The sequence below is a fragment of the Cinclus cinclus genome, chromosome 1 (genome assembly GCF_963662255.1).
Source record: "Cinclus cinclus chromosome 1, bCinCin1.1, whole genome shotgun sequence".
NCBI classification, from domain to species: domain Eukaryota; kingdom Metazoa; phylum Chordata; class Aves; order Passeriformes; family Cinclidae; genus Cinclus; species Cinclus cinclus.
This window is the reverse complement of record NC_085046.1, coordinates 65,898,212-65,922,369: the sequence shown is the minus strand read 5'-3', so window position 1 is coordinate 65,922,369 and position 24,158 is coordinate 65,898,212. Positions and strand designations below refer to the sequence as shown.

Sequence of the window (24,158 nt, the reverse complement as noted above, 5' to 3'; positions counted from 1 at the left end):
CAGACACATTTGAACACTTTATAATTAAGACAGACGTTCACTTACAATTAGTATATGAAAAGAAAAGAGATGGAAAACTCACTTTAGGAACGGTTTACTGTATGATTGTCTTAAACGCAACAATGGCAATGATGAGTTGCCATGCCTAATGATTTTTCTCTGTAAAGAACAGACTTCCTCCTGCAAGCCCACATCCTGTTCCAAGTCTCTGCTGAAAGAAAAGGAAATTGCTTCAAATATTCAGCTGAGATCCTTCTCTGATTTGAATGCTGATATGAGCAATTGTATAATATCATCAGATTATGCTGATGTATCTTTGAGTGGACAGGTTGACTTTATTATATATTCTCATCATAAGCACCTAGCCCCTGTCTAAGGGTCTAGCACAGTAATGAGAGAAACCAACTGTGCTAACAAGTTCAGTCAGCAGGCTGAAAAACAGTGATGATTTTTCAGCTTTGTACTAAATAAACAAGCAGGCATGTAACGCAACTGGACTCTGTTTCACAGTATTTTAATATCTCTCAACTTACAGATTACCTAGTTATATTTCCCACTAACAAACTGATGTGAACTCCAAAGCCCTTAAAAAGTCATGTTACACATGAAAAACTCAATATACCACAAGAGCAGGAGGTTGGACTAGACAGGCTCCAGAGGTCTGGTTCTTCTCCACTTGAATTAATCTGTTCTATGAAGTAAAGGTCAGATGTGCCATACAGCACAGGTTCTGCACAACAAATTCAGCTCTACTGTAAGACTGCAGAAGCAAAACTTTCCAGCATATAGAGCAACTCAAAATCCATGTAGTCTATTAATGCTGCTAAAGAGTAGCCCTGTCATAAAAGGTAACCAAAGGTAGACTTAGCTACACCTGTGACTAAATGCACTAAAAATGCAAATAAAACAACCCTGGGGAAAAAAATCATACTGGAGAATACATGAGCAATTAAAAAATTGGTTTTATTGTACTTATTTTTTTCAGGTTTGTGCCTCTATTAATCAGTAATGCTGATACTTTCCTTACAATCCTTTTTGGAGTTCTGCTTCCTTCAACAGGTGGTCAGTACTTGATGAAGACTCTTAAATTTCATCGGGACTTGGCAATCACTAATTTTCTTTGAAGAATCTTTCCAATTGCCTCTGCTTATTGAACCATGGAAATGGACTTCCTTACAGGAGTTTATAGTAGGATAATGAGTCAGAGAGCTGACCAGTCAGATTACCTTAAGCAACAGCAAATGCAGTATCATCATTTATAGCAGCTGTAGGAATCATTGTTCCAGCTCAATAGAATATCAAGAATTACTTCAGTGCTTTAATTGCCCTTCTGATCTTAAAGTGTGAAAGAACACAGTAAAACTAAGTTAATACATTTTTAGTGAAAAACATAAGATATATGGAAGATTTTCATTACTTCCATTTAAATATTTACTTAAATGAAACTAGATTAATCCCTGGACAAAGCAACCCAGAAAGTTTCACAATTTAAAAGAGAAGCTATAGCTATAGTGGGGATATTGTGACAGCACAGCAACAGACTATTTACAAGCATATAGAACATCTTCTCTACAGTTTTGTTAATATTTATGTTAATTTCCATGCTCCCTCTTCAATCCCCCCAGCTCCTTTAAAAAAAAAAAAAAAATGAGTGCCCAGAAACAATAAGGTAGGACCCTTAGAAATTTGGAAAGTTCTCAGGCCTTCAACTGAGGACACAGGAACAAGCCTAATAGAATAAAGATATTTAGAAATCTCGGATTGCCAACCTACAGGTTGGAGAAGTCCCCTAGCTCCATATGTGGCTTCTACATCAGACTTTGTGTCTGCTCAGGGGGTGCTGACACACATCTGAGGGCCCATCCAAGGGACAGAAGCCCAATATCCAACCATTAGGAAGTTCACCTTTTGTTTTTTGCCCCCAAACATAAGTTTCTGTTATTTTTTTTCACAGATCCAAGTGCAGGCTACCTGGTAGAACTATAATGAATTCAATGAGCTCAGCCTAATGATGGATTTCAAAAGAAAATTATGTGCTAAAGAAGATAGCCATAATTCCTACTATATAATGTAAATGAAATAAAAGCTATTATATAACTGACTGCAGAAACGCTTTGACAGTCAAATAATAAGTGTAGCATATATATAGTAAAATGAAGACACCCACTTTTAAGACATGGTGAAAATTAAACATTGTCAGTTTTTGTATTCTTGACCTGCAATTCTGGAAAAGGAAAAGGAAAAGGAAAAGGAAAAGGAAAAGGAAAAGGAAAAGGAAAAGGAAAAGGAAAAGGAAAAGGAAAAAAAGGAAAATATCCCCACCCCAACTGATTTGCACCTGACCCTCATTTAAAGTCTTGGTAAATGTCAAAAAGTAAGTTTCTGCTGAAGAAAAGTCACATCCAATTCTGCATTGCTCCTAGGTGCATATATTCCCAAAGGGGTTACACTCAGAACAGACTGGACAACACTTAGTGGGCCAAAGCTTTGATGAGGGGAGGTCTGCAGGTACCATCAGGATATAAAGAGCCTTTCAGGTCCCTTCCAACCCAAATCATTCTGTGATATGATTCTATGACAGTATTATCCAGTGGAGTAGAACATGCAAGCAAATGTGCGTTGGTGTTTTATATCACTGAGGTCTGATCCCACTGGTTAAATTCATGATTGGAGTGTAAATTTACCACCTTACATAGTACCAAATTTTACCCATGTTCTATCCACTATTAATGAAAGGAAAACTGATCTCTCCATCATCATATAAATTGATCTCTGTGACTTGGCAAGGAGTCAGAGCAGTGATGATAATGACCCTGTAAGAGTATTAGATCTAATACCCTGAGGCATTAACCTTTGTTTAACCAAAAGGTAAATCTTTTGATGAAAGACAACATTTTATTACTATCCACCTGCAACAAATAGCTCATTTCTTACTACTATAACTCAACTGCTCGTACTGAAGAGCAAAACTTGCACTTTACATTCAGAAGCTCTTGAGTAATTCACATTGAGGTCATGGATCAAAACTTATTACGTACTGATGATGATCAAGTCCTGCAAGGTGCTATGCCCTGCACAGAGGGGTAAATGTAGCAGCTGAAACTGGTAGAGAGAGATGGAGACTCTGAACAAATTACCCCTGGTAAAGACTATTAACCAAGTTGCAGGAGGAGGGTGGGCAAACAGGAAATATGTTCTTGGCTTGTGGGGCAGTACTGATCCTTTCAGTCACCCCCTTAATATTTTTTTCTGAGAAAACCTACATAAAATTGAGTAGTCATTTTATTACCTAAGTTCAGAAAAAGCTAAAAATTCTAGTTTGAATGTTTCCATTGAATTTAAAATAGTGCATAGCAAGAATATGTTGCCAAAAGCCCATCAAGTGCTGTCTCACTACAATCACCACTGTTTTCTCCACCTTCAGCACCCCATCTTTAAGCAAACATGACAAGTCAGCATTATTTCAGGTATTTCCTTGCATATTTCTCTGCCCCGTAAGATCAAGTTTCACCTATAAGCATGTGTCTCGGCACTGTCTCATGACAAATGGTTTTCTGTAGTGCTCTGAATATCCAGTCATAGTTGTACCTCCTCAGTTTCTACCACAACAGAGTCACAAGTTTTGATTTTCTTGCAACGGAGTTTATTTTTCTTTATTGAAAGCAAATGTCATAGGGGCCTTTGAAATCCTTGTGTCTACATGGCAGGTCACACAAAACAGCACGGCTTTCCAAATTTAATATTTTTTAATGTATTTGTTAACAGAACAAGGACCTCCATTTAATGCTTTCTTTACAAGAATCTACCAGATCTTCCCTTATGCATTTCTCTCTAACCTCAGCTCTCCATTTTTGCATTTACAAAACAGGACATGAAGTAAGAAACAATACAGTTTAAAGTTCCAGAGCTAAAATCTAACATAAATCCTTTTTCCAAAAAACATTATTTTGAAAATTCATCTGCCCTTTCAAAAGCTTTGAATCATGGTCCTCTAACATGCTAAGTTGCTGTTTAAACAAAAGCCACCCATTTTTTGTAATGCTACAAAGCAAAGAAAAATAACAAACTAAGGGATAGATAGTTGATACATAGCTATCCTTTTCATGCCAATGCCTCCAGCAATGCTCCAGTGTAAATCAGGTGCCTCATTGGAAAGAATTTTTGGCAGCCTAAAAAGAAACAGCAGCAACCCAAGTGTGTTTCTGAACCTCACTTATAAAACCAGTCTCTTATACTGTAAACTCTCATCTGGTACTTTTAACCCTTGGGCCCCTCAGGTTTTTTTTTTTCATTTAGTCAATACAAAGGAATGTGGGAGAGATGTCTGTTAGACTCCTTTACTCAGCTCAAGGGTTAATTATTCAGTTTTGTAGACATTTGAAAATATTATGCTACCTCTAATGGCAAAATTGATAGAAACTTGTTTCAGCCTCACTTTATGTCATTATGGCAGATTAAATTAACTAATCATAAATTATGCTCACTAAACCTGCAGAGAGAAGGGAAGGGTTTTTTCTACTGAATAAGGAGTAAATGCACAAAAATTAAAGACTTTTACGAGCCAATAAACATACGTTCAAGGAACAACAGTTGGAAGCATCCCAAAGTCGGCAGCAACAGATTCTGAGGACCATGGCAGCAGTCTAAAAATGAACCTGAAGCTGTTGTGGAAAAGCATCAACATTGCAACGCTGCAGGGGGTATACCCATGGATAAAAGAGTAAAGACATCCATTAAAGAATAAAGAAGATCAATTAAACAAGAATTAGCATGCTCACATTATTGCTAGAGGTCTTTGAACACCAATATGACTGTATAGGGCTGACCATAGCTGGGTGAGAGGTACCCACCAAAGCCCTCTCTCACTCCCCTCTGCAGAAGAACAGGGAAGGGAAAACGTAGTGAAGGATTCATGGGTTGAGATAAGGGCTGGGGGAGATTGCTCACTAAAGACCATCACTGGCAAAAGAGGCTAGAATTAGAAATGTTAATTGAATTTATTACTAACAAAATCAGGGCAGGATAATGAGAAATAAAATAAGGTCTTAAAAACACCTTCCTTCCAGCCCTCCCTCCTTCCTAGTTCTACCTCGCCCCCACACCAGCCCAGGAGACTGGGAATAGGGGTTGTTACTGTCAGACCATCACCGTTCTCCACAAACTGCTCCAGTGTCACTATTTCACACAATGCAGTCCATCAAGGACAAGCTGCTCCAATGTGAGTCCCCTCATGATCACAAGTCCTACCAGGAAATTTGCTCCAGCACAGGTTCCTCCTCCATGGGCTGCAGGTGGATCTCTGTTCTGCCATTGGGAGCACCTCCCCCCACTCCTTTTCCACTGACCTTGGTTGGTGTCTGCAGAGCTGTTCTCAAATATTCTCACTCTGCTTTTCTCTGGCCACAATTACAACCGTGCAATACCTTTTCCTCTTTTATTCTTCTTTTTCCCCCCCTCTATTTAAATATGTTATTACAGCAGTGTTACCACCATTTTTAATTGGCCCAGCCTTGGCCAGTGTTTGGTCCATCTTGGAGCCACCAGAGAATGACACTGCTGGATATGGGGAAAGCTTCTGGCAGTTTCTCACAGATGCCAGCCCTATAGCCACCCCCACCACTACCAAAACCTGTCCACACAAACCCAATACAATGGCATGATGATTGCAGCATCTACTTCCAATGTTAGCTCTTCCATTTTCTGTTCCAAGGGACTGAATACACCAGTTCTGTAGGTTTTCAAGGAAAGGATGGATGCATAGATCACTGGTCTAGAAGACAATACAGATTTCACAGGGTTCCTCTTCTTACTCTGTATTGCAGAATGTAGATGTGACAGCTAATACCGTGTCAGTGGAGCTAAATTCCTTAGCAGGTCATAAAAAAAATGAAGTTAGATATGTGTAAGAGGAATGGACAGAAAACACAGGTACTCAAGACCTCTTTGTTGCGAAGTAAAGAATGAATCCCTGTCTGAAAACTCATGGTAGACCAGCTCAATCAATCACATTGAATGAGGATTTCCCTTCTTTTGGACTGGAAGGAAGAAAATATGAGGAAGAAAAGCACTACTGTATTATGTTACATGTAAATTCACATATGTAGTTGTCAGTTAAAAAGCAGAATGTAGTTTTAGGGTGACCAGATAGTTTGCTTGTCTTGAAACAAACTGCTGAACACCTCCAAAAAGATTCCAAGATGATCAGCCTTGTGACCACGTTTACAGGGAGGGTAAACAAAAGTTTTGACACATCTATTGTGCTTCTTCAGTTGTCACAGAGCCTCATGAAGCTCTGGGGGCATCTGAATAACCCAAACATAGTTCAAGGGCAAACCCTCAAGACATTATAACCTTCTGGAAAGGTGCAGCACTTTCTGTTCACCTATTCCCAGGTTCATTCTCCATCAGTCCCTTAAGGCAGATGAAGTTCTTAGTACCATCTGAGTCTTTTTCCCTCACAGTTCCCTTCAATTTCACATTCTCTGAACAGTATTACCCATACCATCTTCCATGCGTGATGCATACAGCTATAAAAAAAGTCACAAGGCATGAAGTATAGCTACAGGATTTAGAGGAAAGCAGTGAGGAAGAGAACTGTGCCCCTCACCATCATGCAGAAGGCAATGATAAGGTTTAGTCCTGCAGTGGAAAAAAAAAAATCTAAAAACTTCCCCTGAAAATAAAAGAAAGCTTAGCTCACCATCAGTCACTGGATAACCTATTTTAAGCCCATCAGAGCCAGAGCGCTGTTCTCATGTTGCTAATTAAAAATGATAGATTCATCAATTAATCTCTCTTCCTGTCCTCTAGTCTTAGTATGAGATTTTTCAAAGGGACAAATGGTCATTAGGTGCCCACAAGTATCATTTCAGCCCTGCAAACTTGTGCCTTTGTCAACATGAACCAGAACCCATCTCTTTATGCTATAAATGACAAAAAGAAAACCTTAGAAAGCTTTGCCACCCTGACAAACATAACAGATTTATAATGGGGAAATAATCTTATCCTCTGTACAATGAACATTGCTACATAAATCCTCCCTGGGCTGCAATCCGAACTTGCTCACTGATGAATAAGCCTCTGTTAAATGTGGCAGAGAGAGATGTCCTAGACTTAGTCTCTTGATTGAAACTCAATTGCAATATTACTACGTAGCAGTCAGAGATCCTCCACTATTTAGGAAAGGAGCCATGAAGGCAATCTATTTTTATTCACATTGAAATGGAGACAAAGATAAAGGTCCTGCTGTTAGCTTAGTGAAGTGCCAGTCACATAAAGCATGCCAACGACAATGGTTATGGTTTCCTCTTTCAGTGTAAGTATTGCCAGGCAGAGAAATAGAATTGGGGTGTACAAGGTTAACAAGCCAGCATCATGTTATGAAGCAAGTGATAAAATTGTCTTATAGTTCTTAACTCTGACCTGTTCCAGTGAAAAGCTGCCAAGCAGAATTATGTCATCTTGAACATCTCTCTCAAACTGTTCGATATATGAAGGAATCTCTTCATCTTCAATCTCCCTGTGAAGGTCACATGCCTTACTGGAGTTGACAGGCATTACAGCATCTGGAAAATCTTCACTGATGACACGGACTGCTTGAAACAAAAGTGGCAGATTATCTCTCAGCAAATAGGAGTTCATTCACTGGTTACTACCTTCTCAGTTAACATGTTTGGCCCACCAACACTTTAAGTATGGAACAGCATCAGTAACACAAATGACAGGTGTTGAGTGCCAGTACCAGGAAAACTGTCCTCAAGTGCAACATCTGAATTTGGGTACAAATTTAGCATATGCAGCTTGTTCCTTAGGTACTTTTAAAAGGCATGATCTACACATTTCCCCTGGCATTTTGCTCACTTGTTAATCTTAAAGGGACTGGGATTTGGAACAACTTTGTCATTCCTTCCTGAGGAAGAAGAGTAATAACTGCAATTGAATGGGAGTTTTAGGTAAAGTCACATCAAGCATTTCATCTTCCTTTCGACTCAGCCCAAATGATTGAATTCTTTCCCCTAGGTGTATGTGTGCAGCTCCTGCCTAATTGGGTCCAGGTCTGGTCTCACCTACATGATTCTCCTGATTTCACTGCAGTGATGTATGCAGACTCAAAGGGTATATGGATCGCATAAATAAAAATAAATCCCATTCATAAAGTCAGCCTTAAAGATAAAGTTGGTCTGTTTTTCAGTTTAATTGATCATTCTGTTATTAAAAAAAAAAAAATAGTTCTTCTCCATTGACGTCTGCTACAGTGCTAATACTAATTTGGATCCTAAATAATGACAACTATTTTTGCTTGTGTCTCCTCTTTAGGATTACTAAAAAATAATAGATAACAGATAGCCCACATCTATCTGTCTTGCTTCATATTTTTGTGTGCAAGCTTTTATAGTTCTCTGTGCCTATCTCTTAAAGAAATTGCCATATCTAGTTATTTGCTTCTCTTTGTCCATCCTACGACATGAAAGCAGTTAAAAGAGAGGTTTTCTTCCTCACTCTCCTTTGAAGTCTTTCATTCTCTAATGAAGACCAGAGAAGGAAAGATAAAACTAAGACTATTAACATTTCCAGTTTTGTTCACTGCTCATTGTTTAATGACTTTAATTGTTGAGCCTCCTGAGTACTTAAATCACCTCGGTGCCACCAACACACAGGAAGCAGGGTGGGTTTTCTATTTAATTACAACAGGATACAATTCAAAATCATGTTGGGGGAAATGTACAGTAGATATAAACAACTCAAACCATTACCTTAGGGTACACATCTCTTCATGTAGCACTTTATAAACCTAATGAAAAGTGATTTGACCTACAACTATTAACTGCAAAAACAAAACAATATTTACATTTAAATTTACTGTAACATTAAGGATTTGGCTAGGAGAGAGAAAACCCAGGAAGCACAGGAAAAAGAAACATTGCTAAAAGCAGAAGACGGAGCATCGTTTGTTCCCCTTGATGCTGTGTTGTACACAACAGGCCATAGGCTCAGCTGGTATAAATCAGCTGCTTTCACTGCTTTCACAGGAGCACTGCAAGTTTGCATCCTGGAAAGTCAGTAGATTCCTGTCTCAGGGTAGAGCAATAGTCAAAAGGAGAATAAAACCATTTGGTTCAGAAAGACAAACATGAGGCAATTAATCAGTATATGCTGTTTCCTTTCTGTGTTCCTTATTTTTGTGAGGAATAATATCAAGTGAACTCAATTTTGGTGGAAGACATTGGACTCATTAGCACAAGTTTTGTCAAAAAAGAGCAAGAGAAGAGAGAGACCATTTTCAAAAGCCTTTTCAAGGGAAGCAACTCTGAAAAATAGAACAATGAACTGCAATTTAGATTTTTAAAATATTTGATTAAAACATTCATATGCTCATTTAAGCACAGTCGTTCATTTGCCTGAATTGGAAACCAGGAGAGAACAGGGTTAGTTCAGCTGATCTATTCCTTCTGCAGTGACTTTTCAAGAAACTTCTCAAATTTAATCAGCATCAGGTTGGTCCTTCCTTGAGCTGATCCAGAGGCTGGAGGATTGAGGTGATGCCCCAGAGCATTACTTGACCTAAAGAAAAGCAACCAAATCCTCACTGCACAAAAGTAGCCAGTGTTAAGAATTCTACCACTTTGTACACAGAGGATAAAATGGCTGAAAACTCATTAATGGATTGATAAACTAATTAAAAACTTGCTACTTGAAGTTGTTAGCATGGGCTTCAAAAGTTTTCATTGCTTTGGATGTACTTAACCCTGTGAGTCATGCTTTGCTTGTACCTTAAATCACTTCAGCACAGGCTGTATTTGCAGCTGTGGGGCTGTAATTAAAACAATCTCTCCAGTATTAGCTTGACTACTTGTGACTTCATTTATTTCTGTATTTGTTCATCAGATTGCAACAGTTTATACACTAAGATGATAATTTAAAGGGTATATTCAGCATCAGATTACACCTCAGGATGGGTCTGATGCATAAAGCAGCAACAAACTCCATCAGAAAAAAATAATTTTGGCAACCTCATCTAGAAAACCATGTAGAAATTGTATCTAAAAAAGTTCAGTGATGAAGGTTCATGCACCAGTTTCAGACAGCTAAAATTCTGCAAAATTGGCACTTTAAGTTTTTTGATTCTTGCCAAGGAACAATATAATAGAAATTACTTCTTATGGCAATCATGTATCACCATTTAAAATGTTCATGGATCACAATCTTGTATTGACAAAAATGCAAGGTAAAAATATGTAGTCTGTATCTTTAAAAACACACCAATGTTGCCTTTTAAGTTGCCTTATAGTATGAAATAACACATACCACAAGAGTGACCAACAGGTTACTCAGTGACAAATGTTTTAAATATACAATTATATAAATTCTGAGCCATGTTCTTTCCTTTTCTTTAGGGAATCATCTATTAATTAGGACTATATGACTATGTGATTTTTCAGCTCAGTGGCCAAATGAAGAAACGAAGCAGTTCTGTAAGAGTGGAACCAAATTAATCCTAGTTTTCTATGGTTTTTCTGATGCTAATAAGGGTCAAACTCCCATATTAGCTTTTCCCTCGGTGGAGACATTAATAATGCTTGTCTGCTCTGCTCAACTGCCCACTTCCATAAAACTGGTGGGGAAGTCATACCTTTGAGATTTGCTCCTTGTTAAAAAAAAAAACAAGGGCTGGAAGTGACCAACTAGTTCAAATACCGAGAAGGAAAAACACAGGCAGAAATAAATGCATCCTGATATAAGAACAGAAGTGGAAACTGCACAAGCTTCACCTCCCCTGGAAAATCCCTCTTCCCTGGATTTTCTTCACCCAAGCAAAGAAAAGTAATAAATTCAGCTAGAACGGTGTGCAGCTTCATCCACAGGACTAGCTCTGATACCCATCATGGCACTTTTCAGACGTAACAGCACTGAGGCACAGCTTGAGACACACAACTGGAGTGGCCTGCAGTGGGTCCCCCCTTTCGGTCCTCACTCCTACACAGGGGGCTCTGATGTGCACATGGAGTGTGAGACACACATGCTGATGCATTTGCTTGCCCAGAATTGACATTAACATAGAACAACTGAGATCTTGCTAATAACTTGTTAAAGGTTTCTCCTCAAACTATCTGCATGAATTTAATTGTGATGGTTGCACTTTTTCCCCTCTTGCATCTAAAATGAGATAAAATGGGTTTCAGAGATGTTACTGATATGACAAGTGCCAGTTCAAGAGATTTTGCAACCCTAGGCAAATTAAAACACTTGCCTCTTCTAGAACAACGTTGCTCATAAACGAAATAGTCATAAAACAAGTTGCAGCTCCTGGAGCTCCAGTGCCGTAGGCAATTCCCTGCCCTGTCTCTCTGACAGAGTGGGCCCATGCATTGCTGAAATACAACAGGAAGCCCCATGTAGATACAAAAGACACAAAAAAATAATTTTGCGCAGAAGACAGCTGCGGAGAAGAGAGAGGGTGGATAGGCAAAAAATACAAGGGCAGCTCTGAGCTGGGCTTGTACAAACGTCACTTCTGCTGGGATGAACCCGAGGAGAGCAGCAGACATGGGCCTCATGTAAAGGCTGTGATGGCAAAGGTCTCACGAATCAACCAGGTTTGAAGTAATGCCCGTAAAAATAAGTGAAACTAAATTAAGACTGTTCACTTGAGGTGAAGAAATCTCTTTTCATGTACTTCTTTGTTTTTACTGTAGATGGATCATCAACTTGTATTTTCTAACAAAGCCACAGAAAACACTTTCTTACTCATCTGTTAGTACAAAACTTTGCATAGATAACCTCAGTGTCACGTGACCTGTGCATCAAACAAATTGCCCACCCATTTATCAGCTTAAATAAGGATTTCCATTTCTAGATTTGAGCACAAAAGCAATGATAGTTCCATTCTTCTTCCCAAAGTGTGGAATTCAACATGCAGTGAAGCAATCTAGAGAAAGCACGCCACTTAAGTTACAGTTAAAACCACATAAACATGACACAAAACAAAAACACTTGGAGAAAAAGACCTTACAGAATTGCATTAAAATCATCATCCCTTTGACTTCTGAGTTCAAGGGGATGGATTACCCTCTCTCCCCCCAACACACAGACTCAAAATAGTTTTATTTTTCTTTACGCAATTGACTTTGTTATTTACCTTGGAAGTCCAGCGTCTTGTTTTCTTCATCTAGAAGCTTAATCAGTTTAGAGTACAGGATTTGCTCATCAAATTTCACAGGATCTTAAAAAAAAACACAGTGAAACAACTATAGTTTCTCCCAGTAGTATTGTAGGAAATACTATTTTAAATGAAAAGTAAAGATATAAAAATACAAAAGTTAGGAAGACCTTTGACACTTGAAGATAGTTTTTACAGTGCTAGTTTCATAGCTCAGAATAAAATTACAGTCACTTTTTTGATGCAAGACAATTCAAAATTAAAAATATAGTCATAAACTTTTAAATGGTGGGCAACATAATATGTTGATCTTTAACTGGTTTATAAACCTGCTAGTAGAGTAGCTGAAATGATTGTTTGTATTCAAATTGCCAAAATTCTATTCAATTCTTAATGAAAATCAAAATATCTAATTTATTCTAACATGATTTTAGATCTTCATTAGAAATTTTACCTTGCTGCCCATAATACTAACACATTATTCATATGAATAGTCATTACAATGCTCTATAGATTTTGAATTTATGTCTGATTAGTCATTCAAATTCTCAGTAATACCTCCAGACTTTAAAAAGCAGCAAAGGATATGCATACTTACCTTTATCCATGAAACCTAAAAAAAAAAAAAAAAAAAAAAAAAAGAAAAATTGACTTAAGGGTTCTATATTCAAGGGAGAAATGAGCAACTGGGACCATTTTCTCTCCAGATCTCTCGGACCCTGACTTCTCTAAGCTGTCAATGAAGACAGGCAGATAGAAGACCAAAGAAATGCATACAAGGCAGGAGGATTAAATACAGCTACATGCAAGCTTGGGTGGCTTGTTTTAAGTGCTCAATAGAATCTCAAATAATAAATTATTTTTACCATGAATCTTCACAGCCAAGTTTTTCAGTTACACTGAGCTTGCAAAGAAGGTAGTGGCTTCTGCAAACCTCTTCTGAAAGTGTAGAATCTTTTACACTTTTTTAGCTTACAACATTGAAATGTTCCCTTGGCAAGGGGGGCAAGCAAATCCATTGTGGGATGTTGTTTTCTCTCAGGGCATTATGAACTCACACAAATATCCAGAACAAATCTAACTCATCAAATATAGAAAAGATTGTTGCCAATATCTTCATTTTCACAGAACTACCCATTAAAGAATAGTTAGTGGCTGGAGATTTGCTTTTCAACAGATATTGTCTTTGGGCATTGAGCCTGGCTTTCTAAAGTTCTAAGATTGTAACTTCAAAGTGTGCTCTGATTTCTTCATGTTTTTCTGGGTTTGACTCTTGCTCATGACAAGCTGCTAGCTGGAAGAAAGAGGTAAGCTAGAATGGTTTCCAGTCAGGGGATGACCATGCAGGGCCAGGCTTTAGTTCTGACCATCTTTTTTAAATCCATCCGCTACATAATGTACTTCCATTAATTTAACACTTCTGAAAGGAAAAGAGGGCAGACAGCAAGCCTGGTTTGTAACTATTGACAAATCAGAAGGAAGGCACCTCTGGAATCCATCTAGCCCAGCTCCCCCTGCTCAGACAGGACCATGTCCAGGCACCTTTTGAATATCTGCAAGGTAAATGTTTTGCTCTTGGCAGAGGTATTGGTTAATTATAACTGCTGTAGAGCATTATAACTGCTCTACAGAGGTCCACACAGCCAACCTGAGGCTGGTACTGTAGCTATTTGACTTTTAATAAGCATTGTCCCAACCTTGGAGTAACATTTTTTGCCAGGGAGTAAAAGGAGGAGCACTAAAAGACAGTTCTTCACACATGGATCTCAGGTTTAGTGTGATATGCAATTGACTAAAACCACCTCTAAGATCCTGTTCCAAATTCTAAAATAAATAAATATATAAATCCGCCACCACATAATACAAAATCAGCATTTATGGTTAAGTTTATCACTCAGCCTCTTCAACGTGCTCAAGAGAACATTTCCTCCCAATGAGAACTGTATTTCCGTATATCCCTTATGTCACCACTCTGTCCGTACATGATTTCAGGCACACATGAACAGATACATAAATCTAATCTTCTTTTCATTCTCTGGTTATGAAGCAGATTATGACTCATAAAGCTTTTTCATAAGATGAACCAAGGCAGGACCAACAGGAAAAAAAAAATCCTTCCTTTAAAAACTCTGAGCCAGAAGTTGACTTCCAAGGCTTTACACTGCTATCCTACACAATGAATGGGGAAATTATTTGGATTAGATGTAATTCAACCTTGATTTTTCTTTTTCCACCAGAACACAGAAATTCAAGTTAGTTACATGCAACGGAGCCTGTGTTTTTCAGTCACACACGTTTTTGTTTCAAAAGTTTGAAACCTCCGTACGTGCTCGAAGTTTCTCATGACTTTCAGAAGTGAACAACTTTGAGATCCTTTAGGAGTGAGAACTATTTTTAGGTCTGACTAGAGCTGTGCATCTAGAGAGCCTCTGCAGTACAAACAAGCACAGGCTTTAGGAAAGCAAAGGGCTGGCAAGGTAACTAACACAGGAGAGCCGGCTGTAGCGTGCAATCGGCTTGTTGGTGCTTAACAACAGGAGCCGGGCCAAAGAGCCCAGTGCACAGCTAAGCACTTCATTACCATGATCATCTTCTTACTTAAGTCCATGCAAATTCAGGCAGGCCCGTTCCCACCCTTTTTTATCTAAAAGCCGTGAGAGCAAAGGAGAATTTCCTCCACTAGACAATACCTCCTGGTTAATCTCTCTCATACCTATGCATAACTTCTCTTCTTCCAGCTCTGCAGTCACACCCTCCCACTGCTTGCTATCGCCCACAGAGAGCAAAGCTAAATATCTGGGCTAAACTGGCTAAAAAGAAAACCAAAAAAGCCTCCTCATGCGCTTTTGCACACTCTGGGGTTTCCTTCTGTTAGGCAAACACACATTCAACTCCCAAACAAAATTGCCCTCCAAGATGGACTCTGGGAGCAGGACTGTGAAAAAGGTGCAGCTTTGCCCTCAGTTCTGGACTAATTTCATTAATTAAAAAGAACGTGGTGTAGACAATGCTCTCGGAGAGTGCTTCATTTTGTTACAGTAGCAGAGTGAGTACAGAACAGCCTCATTTTTACCTGTCCATTAACTCACTGTCCTTGATCAAAGTCTGTGCATGCTGCCTACCGTGTTCAGAGCAGTTAAGGCTTAGAATTTAAATTGTAAACCTCCACATTTAAATAGAACTGCATATGTGATCTCTGACACCTCATTTTCATGAATGGAAAAGAATATTCTGACACCAAAATTACATACTTAATTCCGCCTCACCTTCCTCACTGACCTCCATCCCACACTGCCTTGGGTTTATTTCCTCACCCATCAACGGGTCAAAGTAATTTCTGCTGTATTCATTTCCTGTGGAAAGCACATGAAGTAAGGGTCAGCGATTATTAGAAGCACATGAACTAAAATGTTAATTTTGAAATCGACACCAGCAAGCAAAGGGGCATTTTTTGCTACTTTACAAGCTTAATTTTTTAACAAGTCCTCTAAGCATACTGGTACTGCAATTATCATCTTGTGAAAGGTCAGAAAAGGTAATTCTGGAAACAAGTGCACTTTATGTTACATTTTCTCAGGAACTAATGAAAAAAAATTCTCAAATTTAGATGGCAGGAAGATAAGAAAGAAAAAATTGAATACCGCATCCCCAATATAAGCCAAATTATTCTTGAAACACACCATACAAGTGAATTTTCCATACTGAAAAGAAATTTGTATTTCACAGCTGACCTCTCCAATTTCAACAGTTTTAAATTTCACCACTGAGGTTTCAACGTCTGGTGCATCTTTAATACCGTATTGAACCAGAGAAGTGTTTAATTACAGAGGAGATACCAGGATACTGCCTCATTAATCTGAACAGCAATTATGTTCAGTTGGGCTAGGTAACAACTAATCCAAGATTGTGATGGGATAAACCCACTTGTTTTAGTACTCAGCTATTTTAACAGCTACTTTTGTCTGCTCTTTAGAAAATAAACAAATTTACAGAAACATATTTTTTTTTTAATTTTCATAAAATAATACAGTATCTAGCTGCCTAGAAGAACTCATGATAAAAGCCAGAAGAATTTTCCTTACACATGAAGGGAGAGCAGGCTTTTTCTTCAAAATATGTCTTTTCTTCTACAAAAGTGCTACAGTCTATTAAAACCATACACATGTTCACTGGGTTTTCAAACACTGTAAAATGTTATTAAACAGGTCGGGGGGGAAGTAAAATAATTAAGTCCATAACAAATGTTTTAATTGCTTGACTAGACATGGATGCATATCCTGGAAAATACACGGAAGCTAAATGTACGAGGGGGTTAATTCATCCAAGATACATTGCGGCTGTCTACAGTGTATTTGTTTTAGGATCAAAAATAATCCAAGCAGCAGCTCCTTTTCAGAGACTAAATGAAACTTTGATATGAAACTAGGTTTAATTTATATTTCTGGACTGGCACATTTTGACTGTCAGTCTCTGTTCCTTCAATGTAGTAAGTACAAGAACAGAAAATTTGCTTTACCTTGAGGTCTCAATAAAGGAAAAATAAATGAGTTTCATTTTTGTTACTTTATCTGTCAACAACTACTAGGCTGGTATGAATCTTGGCAGTATGTAATCAAAGTCTTATGTACTGCAATAACAGAGCCATTCTACCTTATTCACTGTAATTGTTTTTCTCTAGCACAAAGCACCATGATGTTATATGAACACCCCTTCACATGTTTGCAAAATAATTCACCTAGGTGCTAAAAAAGTAAATGATGATGCATTTCTTTATTCAATTACTTCATAGCTGTAAATGTAAATTGCTGGAACGTGTTTTGCACCCATACAAACAATATTTGGCTCTGGCATAGGCTTCTTGCACAATCTTACTATCACAACAGCTTTTATTGAATTTTAATATCCCATGTGAGTCTCATGTGAAACTTTGAGGAGTAGACTTTTGGGCAACTCTTCTGGACAGAATAATTGGTATTTAGGAGGAAGTGTCATGTTATATTCAAGTCTGCAAGGCACGGAAACCATTATTCAAAAAAAAAAGGGATACACTGACAAATACCATTAAATAGTTTGCTCTCTGGTCCTTTTTTTAAAAAAGAACAACCTCAACACTTTAAGAAGTATGAGGTATTTTGTCCAGGGTGCTGGTTCTGTCAGAACCACACACAGCTGGTGATAGACAGTTGTGCAGAATGAAAAAGAATCACCAGGCTTGATTTCTTCAAAGCAACATACACACTTTAAAACTTACATGAGCAGTACAAGTGCTGCTTGAAACACCAGAATCACCTCCTCACGGTGATTTTATAGATAAAATGCCATTTTAAACTGCCGGACTCCACGGAAAACTTTTACGGAGGCTTTCAGAAGAGCTGAATCACTCAAACCTTAGGTCACTGATCTGGGCAGGGGATGTTGCTGTTTGTGGGTTTCTTGGTCTTTTTCCCCCTCAACTCAATACACACCTTGAGAAGCCATGTGACCAGGAGGTCTGGGTTCTGGGCTGGTCCTAAAATTATCCACGGGCAGTGGAGTTGCTTTAGTTTTAAAATACAAAATTATCAATTTTAGTCAACATAACACACTGCCCAAGGCATTTTCCTAATAACGTTTTGTGAGCCTGTGAACAGATTACTAATCATTTCACATTTGCTTTTGGAAATATTTGAAAGCATATAACACATAAATTAACAGTCCACTAAGGAATTCACATTGCTCTGCTTTGTGTTATAAACACAGCAAATGTTAATACAGAGCTTGCTTGTAGGTATTTTGAACAGCACCATACAGCTTGATGTTTTCAACAGAGCAAGTTACTTTGACGACCTGCTCCCAAAAACTGGTCAACTTGAGAAACTTGGGTCTCTGCTTTGACCCAGAGGTTCCCTCAAACCCATTAGCTCAGTTTGAAGTCCAGTGCACCCCTCAAAATTTTGTTATTTCATGTGGAAAACACGATGGATAATTCAGGAAATCAGAATTGAAGTGCAAACCCAAAAATTTTCTATACATTAAAAAAAAAAATGGAAGAAGGGTGTTGGCATAACAGTGACCAGATGGGAATTTATAGAGTTTAATTAAAGCAGGAGAAGTTGCTAATAAAATTAGCATAATCCTTGGATGCAGCCCATGGGACTGTACACGAATTACTAGGACTAGATGAAACTTAAAAGATGGTTTTTAAACTAAGATGTCTGTAGTCAATTATGCCATCTATGTCCTGAGAATACCACACAGGAAAGGCATGACTAAGCTGAATTTCTATGTTGTTCTCTGCTCCACAGAAAGACCAGGTAGTCAGTATCAATTACACATGAAAAGTATAGCACAGAATTTGGATAACAGGCAATTATTCCATTTATGTTTTATTACTGATCTAGGTTTTTAATTTAATTAAATTTATGCTGCATTTCTTAAGTGCCTCCGGATCAAAGTAAAAAATCAAGGAATTATCAATAGCCAGATGACTGACTACTAAAAGTTTGAATAAAAAATTACTGGGATTTTTTTCAGAGTGAAGCTGGATTTTCAGGGTAAAAGAAAAAAATAATTTGGCATGAGTCATCTTTCTTTAGAAGACAGTATGCAGATTAGGGTCTACAAAAATTTGCCATGATAAATAACAAGTCCCTCTTCAGACAGCAGCAGGGTCAACACGTGTCTACCAACGACTTGGGAGAACATTACTGGGCATTGCTAAGGCATCTCATAGAAGCCTCTTGCATCAGATAGAACAACATAGAGGCATTTTGGAAAGATGAAATTCCAGACTGAGACGCCAGACTTTCGACCCAAAGTGCATTTGAAATATAGTGATGCAGTTAGGAATGAAAAAGAGTAGTCCTCCTTTCCCACACCTGACTTAAAGCATTGATTTCATCTGCAATTCCTATTAGGGAACATCGTAGCAAATACTCACATTGTCTATCCAAAAGAACTGGACTTATTTCCCTGGGGATGCTTTTCATTTTACTTAGCAGACAAGGCCTTTTGGGAAGCCCAGACTGAAGGGTCTGTGATAACATATTTCCCCACTTCTTTATGCGAGCCAAAGCTGTGTCCTGGTGTCAGACTTGAACATCCTCAAAGAAAAGTGACCGCCCCAATTTGCTCAGGAAGAACCAAGACTTGGGATTAGAAGGAAGGGAAAGCAAGGGTCCCACTTACAGCATTTCCAACTACTTCACCTACCCTTCCTCAAGTCATGGTTGTGTGGTCCTCAAGACATGGTTATGTGACCACCTACCTCTTTTAATGATTCAGTACCTACATTGATAAAGTTTGATATCTACAAGATGCTTATTCGAGCCTTTGATCCTACTTTGTACTTTGAAAAACTCTATAAAGAATTCTAAAAAAATCATTCAAAAGGATTAAAGAATAAGAGAGGAGAAAGAAGCCATTCTCCTGAAAAAAAATCTCACAGAATGCAGAAGCAAAGAAAAATCATCAATGAAAACAGCATAAATAGTAGGAGTCCCCGCACAGTGAAAAACTAAATGGGTGAATCTATAAGCTCTTACTTCACATAGGCAGTGATTTCAAAGTGAATTCTAAGTGATTTCAAAGAATTTCCATTCTCCTTTCTTCAAGATTAAAAAAAAAAAATATTAATGTGAGTTAGTCAGAAGCTACACTTTTAGTTTGGGTTCTTAATTATTATTACTGACCCAGGATATTGGTCACATTTTCCTCAGCTCATGTCCATTTGAGATATACATATCTAACATTATTTTCTATATTGTATGTATAAGATAAACACTTTATACATAGAATTTAAATAAGATTCCTGGGGGTGAAACTTTATTCCAGAGTATCAAATATACAGAAAAGTGGTAGAGATTTTTGCACAGAGCTTCTAATTTTCATTAATAGCAAGCAGCACTCAATGAAAAATTACATGATAATGGCATCTTCATACTGAAGAACATTATGCCAGTGACTGGACAGCAGATTTTATCTTGAAAAGACAACAGCTTGTTAAGCACTACCAACATCAGGCCACTTCCCAATTTTTTAAAAACTGTTTTAGGGGGTGTCACACGTCATTCTCCTTATCCTCGGCAGATGCCGTAAGTAATGAGGAAATCAGGTGTGTCTTATGCCCACATTGCAAGCCTTGAACAAATTCATTTGTCAGCTATGACAGGACACTGGCAAAGGGGCCACTCCTGAGCAGTACAGATCATGCTTTGCCTGCCCCGACCCTGACAAAAACCACATCGCATTCATGGCACCCCAAATTTTCTACCCCTCACTCCATTCCTGCAAGACTCACCACCTTCTCTGCTGTTTAAGCAAAAGTACAGCATGGAAATGAGTTCATTTCCATGAGTTCTTTTTCCTTTTTTTCTTTTTCTGCAGGCAACAGAAGGCATTTTGCCAAGGGATGCCAGTCTGAGATCTGCTACTTTTCCTGAGGAAACACTGTTGGTTGAGGGCATGAGAAAAAGATGATGATGATGATGATGGAGCTCATTTAGGAACAGTATTAGATAATGTGACACATATCAATAGGGAAAATGGATGCTAAGCTCTTGCTTGGCTGGCCCACTCTATGCCAGTGAGGGAACTTGCCAAATTTTGAGGATCTGACAGCACTGTTACGAAGCAAACAATTTCCCAGTGTAATAAATTAGCCTTAAAAATATATATTCAGTCACATTCTGAAAAAGAATTTTCCCAATTATAAAATGCATCCATTCTTCACAATTCTTCTCCCCCTACCTTTCACAAATTCAATTTTAGCACATTACTAAGATGAGTGGTGCGGTATCCCTGTTAAAATTGCATGCAATGGATCACGTTTTGCACACTACATTACACCTTGTGCTGTTCTGCTGATTTCAATTGGATTACACATTGTGTAATTCAACGCAAAATTACTTCCAATGACAACCCTTTTATTCCTATGCATACATGGTGATCCATCATGCCCTGCATACCAAGTTTGGCATTTCCATTTCAAAGTCCCTGTTGGAATCAGAAAGCATGGAACCACATACATAGAACTTGAATTATTAGATATAAACTTTGCCATTGTTTAAGGGAAAAAAGTGCACGGTTTTAATTCATATTTCTGGTCCCATCCTTTATGTAAATCACTTTGTCCAACACGTATCAGCAGTGTTGCAAGTTCCCATTTCCTTCACATGCAGCACAAACATGAATTTACAGTAGATGCCTGTTTTTTCACCTGTGTTTACTGTCTCTCCATAGGTTTCCTACCACTTCTTTGGAATAAAATTAGACCCTGTTCAAAAAATGTCAGCCTCTAGTTCTCAGTAAACAGACAGAACTCAGTGGAGTTGCTGATACTTTTAACAATCTGATATCCCACATGGCTTCTTCACAAAGCTCTTTTTTTGTCTGTATATTCCTACATCAAGATTTTTGCCTGGTTACACTCTTGAGCAAGAAAGGCCTTATATTATCCTGACACATTTGAACAACCTTTGTCGGCAGCTGTTCCTTAGCAAAGGCTTCTCTCTACTTTAGCTTCTGACAAGGAGCAGAGATGCTCGACTTTACAGTGGGATTTTCCCTGTAGGACACGGGCAACACTGTGTTAGGTACACACAGCCTAGCTCTGCAGCTTGGAGGTGATGCAGCAGAGATCCACACAGACACTAATTTGCTCCCAGAAGCAGTATAGCCATGCTAATGCTATTCTGTACCTGGGCTAATTAGAAGAATAGTTCCCAGTCTTCAATTGAAAAAGCTTTCTTTCTCTCCTTTTTTTCTTTCCTCTTCATTCCCCCCTCAGATGTTGTTAATCTCTGTGGGCAAATTTATTGGAGCATGATATGAGATGTTAACAGTGCCTGTTGCAGATAAAATGGTAGAATTAATTAGAGCTTTTGATTTTAGGAGATAATCTAGTTTTGAAAAAAGATTTGTGTGTTGGGGATAATAGGGAAAAAATGAATGCTTCTTGTCATCTGGAGACAATTTTAACTTGAATCATCAATATTTAGGGTCAGACTGCCTCAAGCCATTTACAAGTGCACAGCATACAGGAGAACAGAATTAGTCTTTCCTTTATCTTCCCTGCAAAAGTTGCAGAGTATCAGAGACTCCAAAGGTGCCTGTGCAGCCACCAGCTCCAAGGCAGTGCATGCAGTGGGAGTATGCTCAAAAAGCCCCATCCCTGGATTCTGCAGCTTGCATGTGTAGTTGACACCGCAGAAAGATCACATTCTAATTTGATCTGACATATATTCTTTCTGTATGGTTGGGCTGGAAATTTTACCTATCTTGTGGCAATGTGAAGAGAGCCATCCCACAGGGCTCTTCTCAGCACTAGCTAGACCAAATCTGTGTATCACTTTGATGAACACAAAAAAACACAAACTGGCACTTGGATTTTTGTGATAACAGCAGATAAGGAAAAAAATGTACTGAATGATAAAAGACAATAACATCTTCTTTACAGACCTACAATAAAATGCTAAGTACAGTAGTCTTGTGTTCAAGGATTGCTTGTGACATATATCCATCTGAAGTTGAGCAATTGCTCTTGTCTTCTTCTGTCAGATAAAGATGGAATAGTTCCTGGAAGTTTGGTGCTCTTGTTACGACAGTTTGCTGGAAGCTCTTTGCTGGGCTGAGACTTTACTGAGCCAGCCTGAACTTTAGGACACTCTACAAACTATTTTGGGTTTAAACCCCTCTGGAGAAAAGAGAATCACTGATATTGGCTCATCTTAGATCAAGTGTCTGACAACTGAGGAACTGGTAGACACAGGTACTTGAAGATTTGGGTGATGTAACTCCAAATGTTTTTCCCAGAGAAATTTGTCTATTACACCTTCCATTGGGATGGTCATCCTGAAAATCTATGCAATTCAATATTTGATGAGGGGGAGAAAGGCAGAAGGGGTTGGTTTGATTTAACCACAAGGAAACTGAGTATTTTAAGAAATAAAAAAATTGCAGTTTGGCAAGTACAGGGCTGCAGCTAGACGAATTTAATTTCACAAGCAATATGTGAAGGAAATGAAGGTGATGGGAGCAATCTGCAAAAAGTCAGCATAGACTCCAGAAGAGAAAATAGGATAGAAACCAATTAGTTGGCTGAAAAATCAGGAGATTAATCTGAGTAAATAGTCAGGCAGTTCCCCTGGGTCATTACAACATTTAACAACAGTACCAGGACTTCACTCATGATGAAGAGCAAAGAACAGAGTTACTCAGTGGCCTAGTCCTGAACAACAGGCTACTTGTGATGGTAAAATCTGGAATTATGTCCATCATGGAAAATAGAACAGTGAACATACAAACATAGAACATACGAATGGCCTAATGACAAGAGGAGCAGACTAAGGATCAGAGCATTTATTTCTGTCAAATGTCTGAATGGTGACAGCAAAGAAGGTCTCATGCTCTGCTTCAGTTTCCCCACAAGCAAAGGATGCAGGAGCCTTGCACTTTGAGTCACAAGTCCCCCACAAATATAATTTGAAAAGTGAAAAAGTCTCTGAACAAAAATACCAAGCGGTTTTAAAAAACTTCTTGCAAACAAGAACCAGTTTGCAAACGCTTCTTTCTAGAAGATATTCTACTGTGGGAGAGAACAAAATGAAAAATCAGAAAGATATATATGAATTAAGTTCTTTGGGGGTAGATGCAGACAATTTAAAATGTCATGGGCCTTTCCACTTGCTATTTAATCTCCAGGTAATGGGTGTTCTGTAGAGAAAACCCCTGTGCAGACAAATAGCCAGATTCCAGGAACAGGTTTTAAGGCTGTCTTGAACACACAGCTGACTACTCACACTACTTCCCAGTTCACGTAGGGTGGAGGTGTGCAAGAAGACATCTCAAAGTAGGTGGTGGTTTTTCTAGACAACACTTCCCTCTGGCAATTGCTGACAGAGGAACAGCCTGTGACACTGTTGCCAGGTGGAGGAAATGATAGCAACCCCTGTGGCTATTATTTACTGCCATGAACAACATGGGCAATAGGTGGAAAGATAATGGAAAGGCAATGCCATCTCTC

At 38.5% G+C, this 24,158-nt stretch overlaps 1 protein-coding gene across 1 annotated transcript in view; it reads right to left on the bottom strand.

The window, feature by feature from the left end:
• LOC134053725 (orofacial cleft 1 candidate gene 1 protein homolog) overlaps positions 1 to 24,158 on the bottom strand; it is a 43,121-nt gene that overhangs the window by 9,512 nt on the left and 9,451 nt on the right. Inside the window, exons 4-6 of the mRNA XM_062508927.1 lie at positions 15,424 to 15,510; positions 12,137 to 12,220; positions 7,423 to 7,592 (exon numbers count right to left, since the gene is read on the bottom strand). Of these exons, the coding sequence (XP_062364911.1) occupies positions 7,423 to 7,592; positions 12,137 to 12,220; positions 15,424 to 15,510 (341 nt within the window). The remainder of the gene's footprint in view (positions 1 to 7,422; positions 7,593 to 12,136; positions 12,221 to 15,423; positions 15,511 to 24,158) is intronic.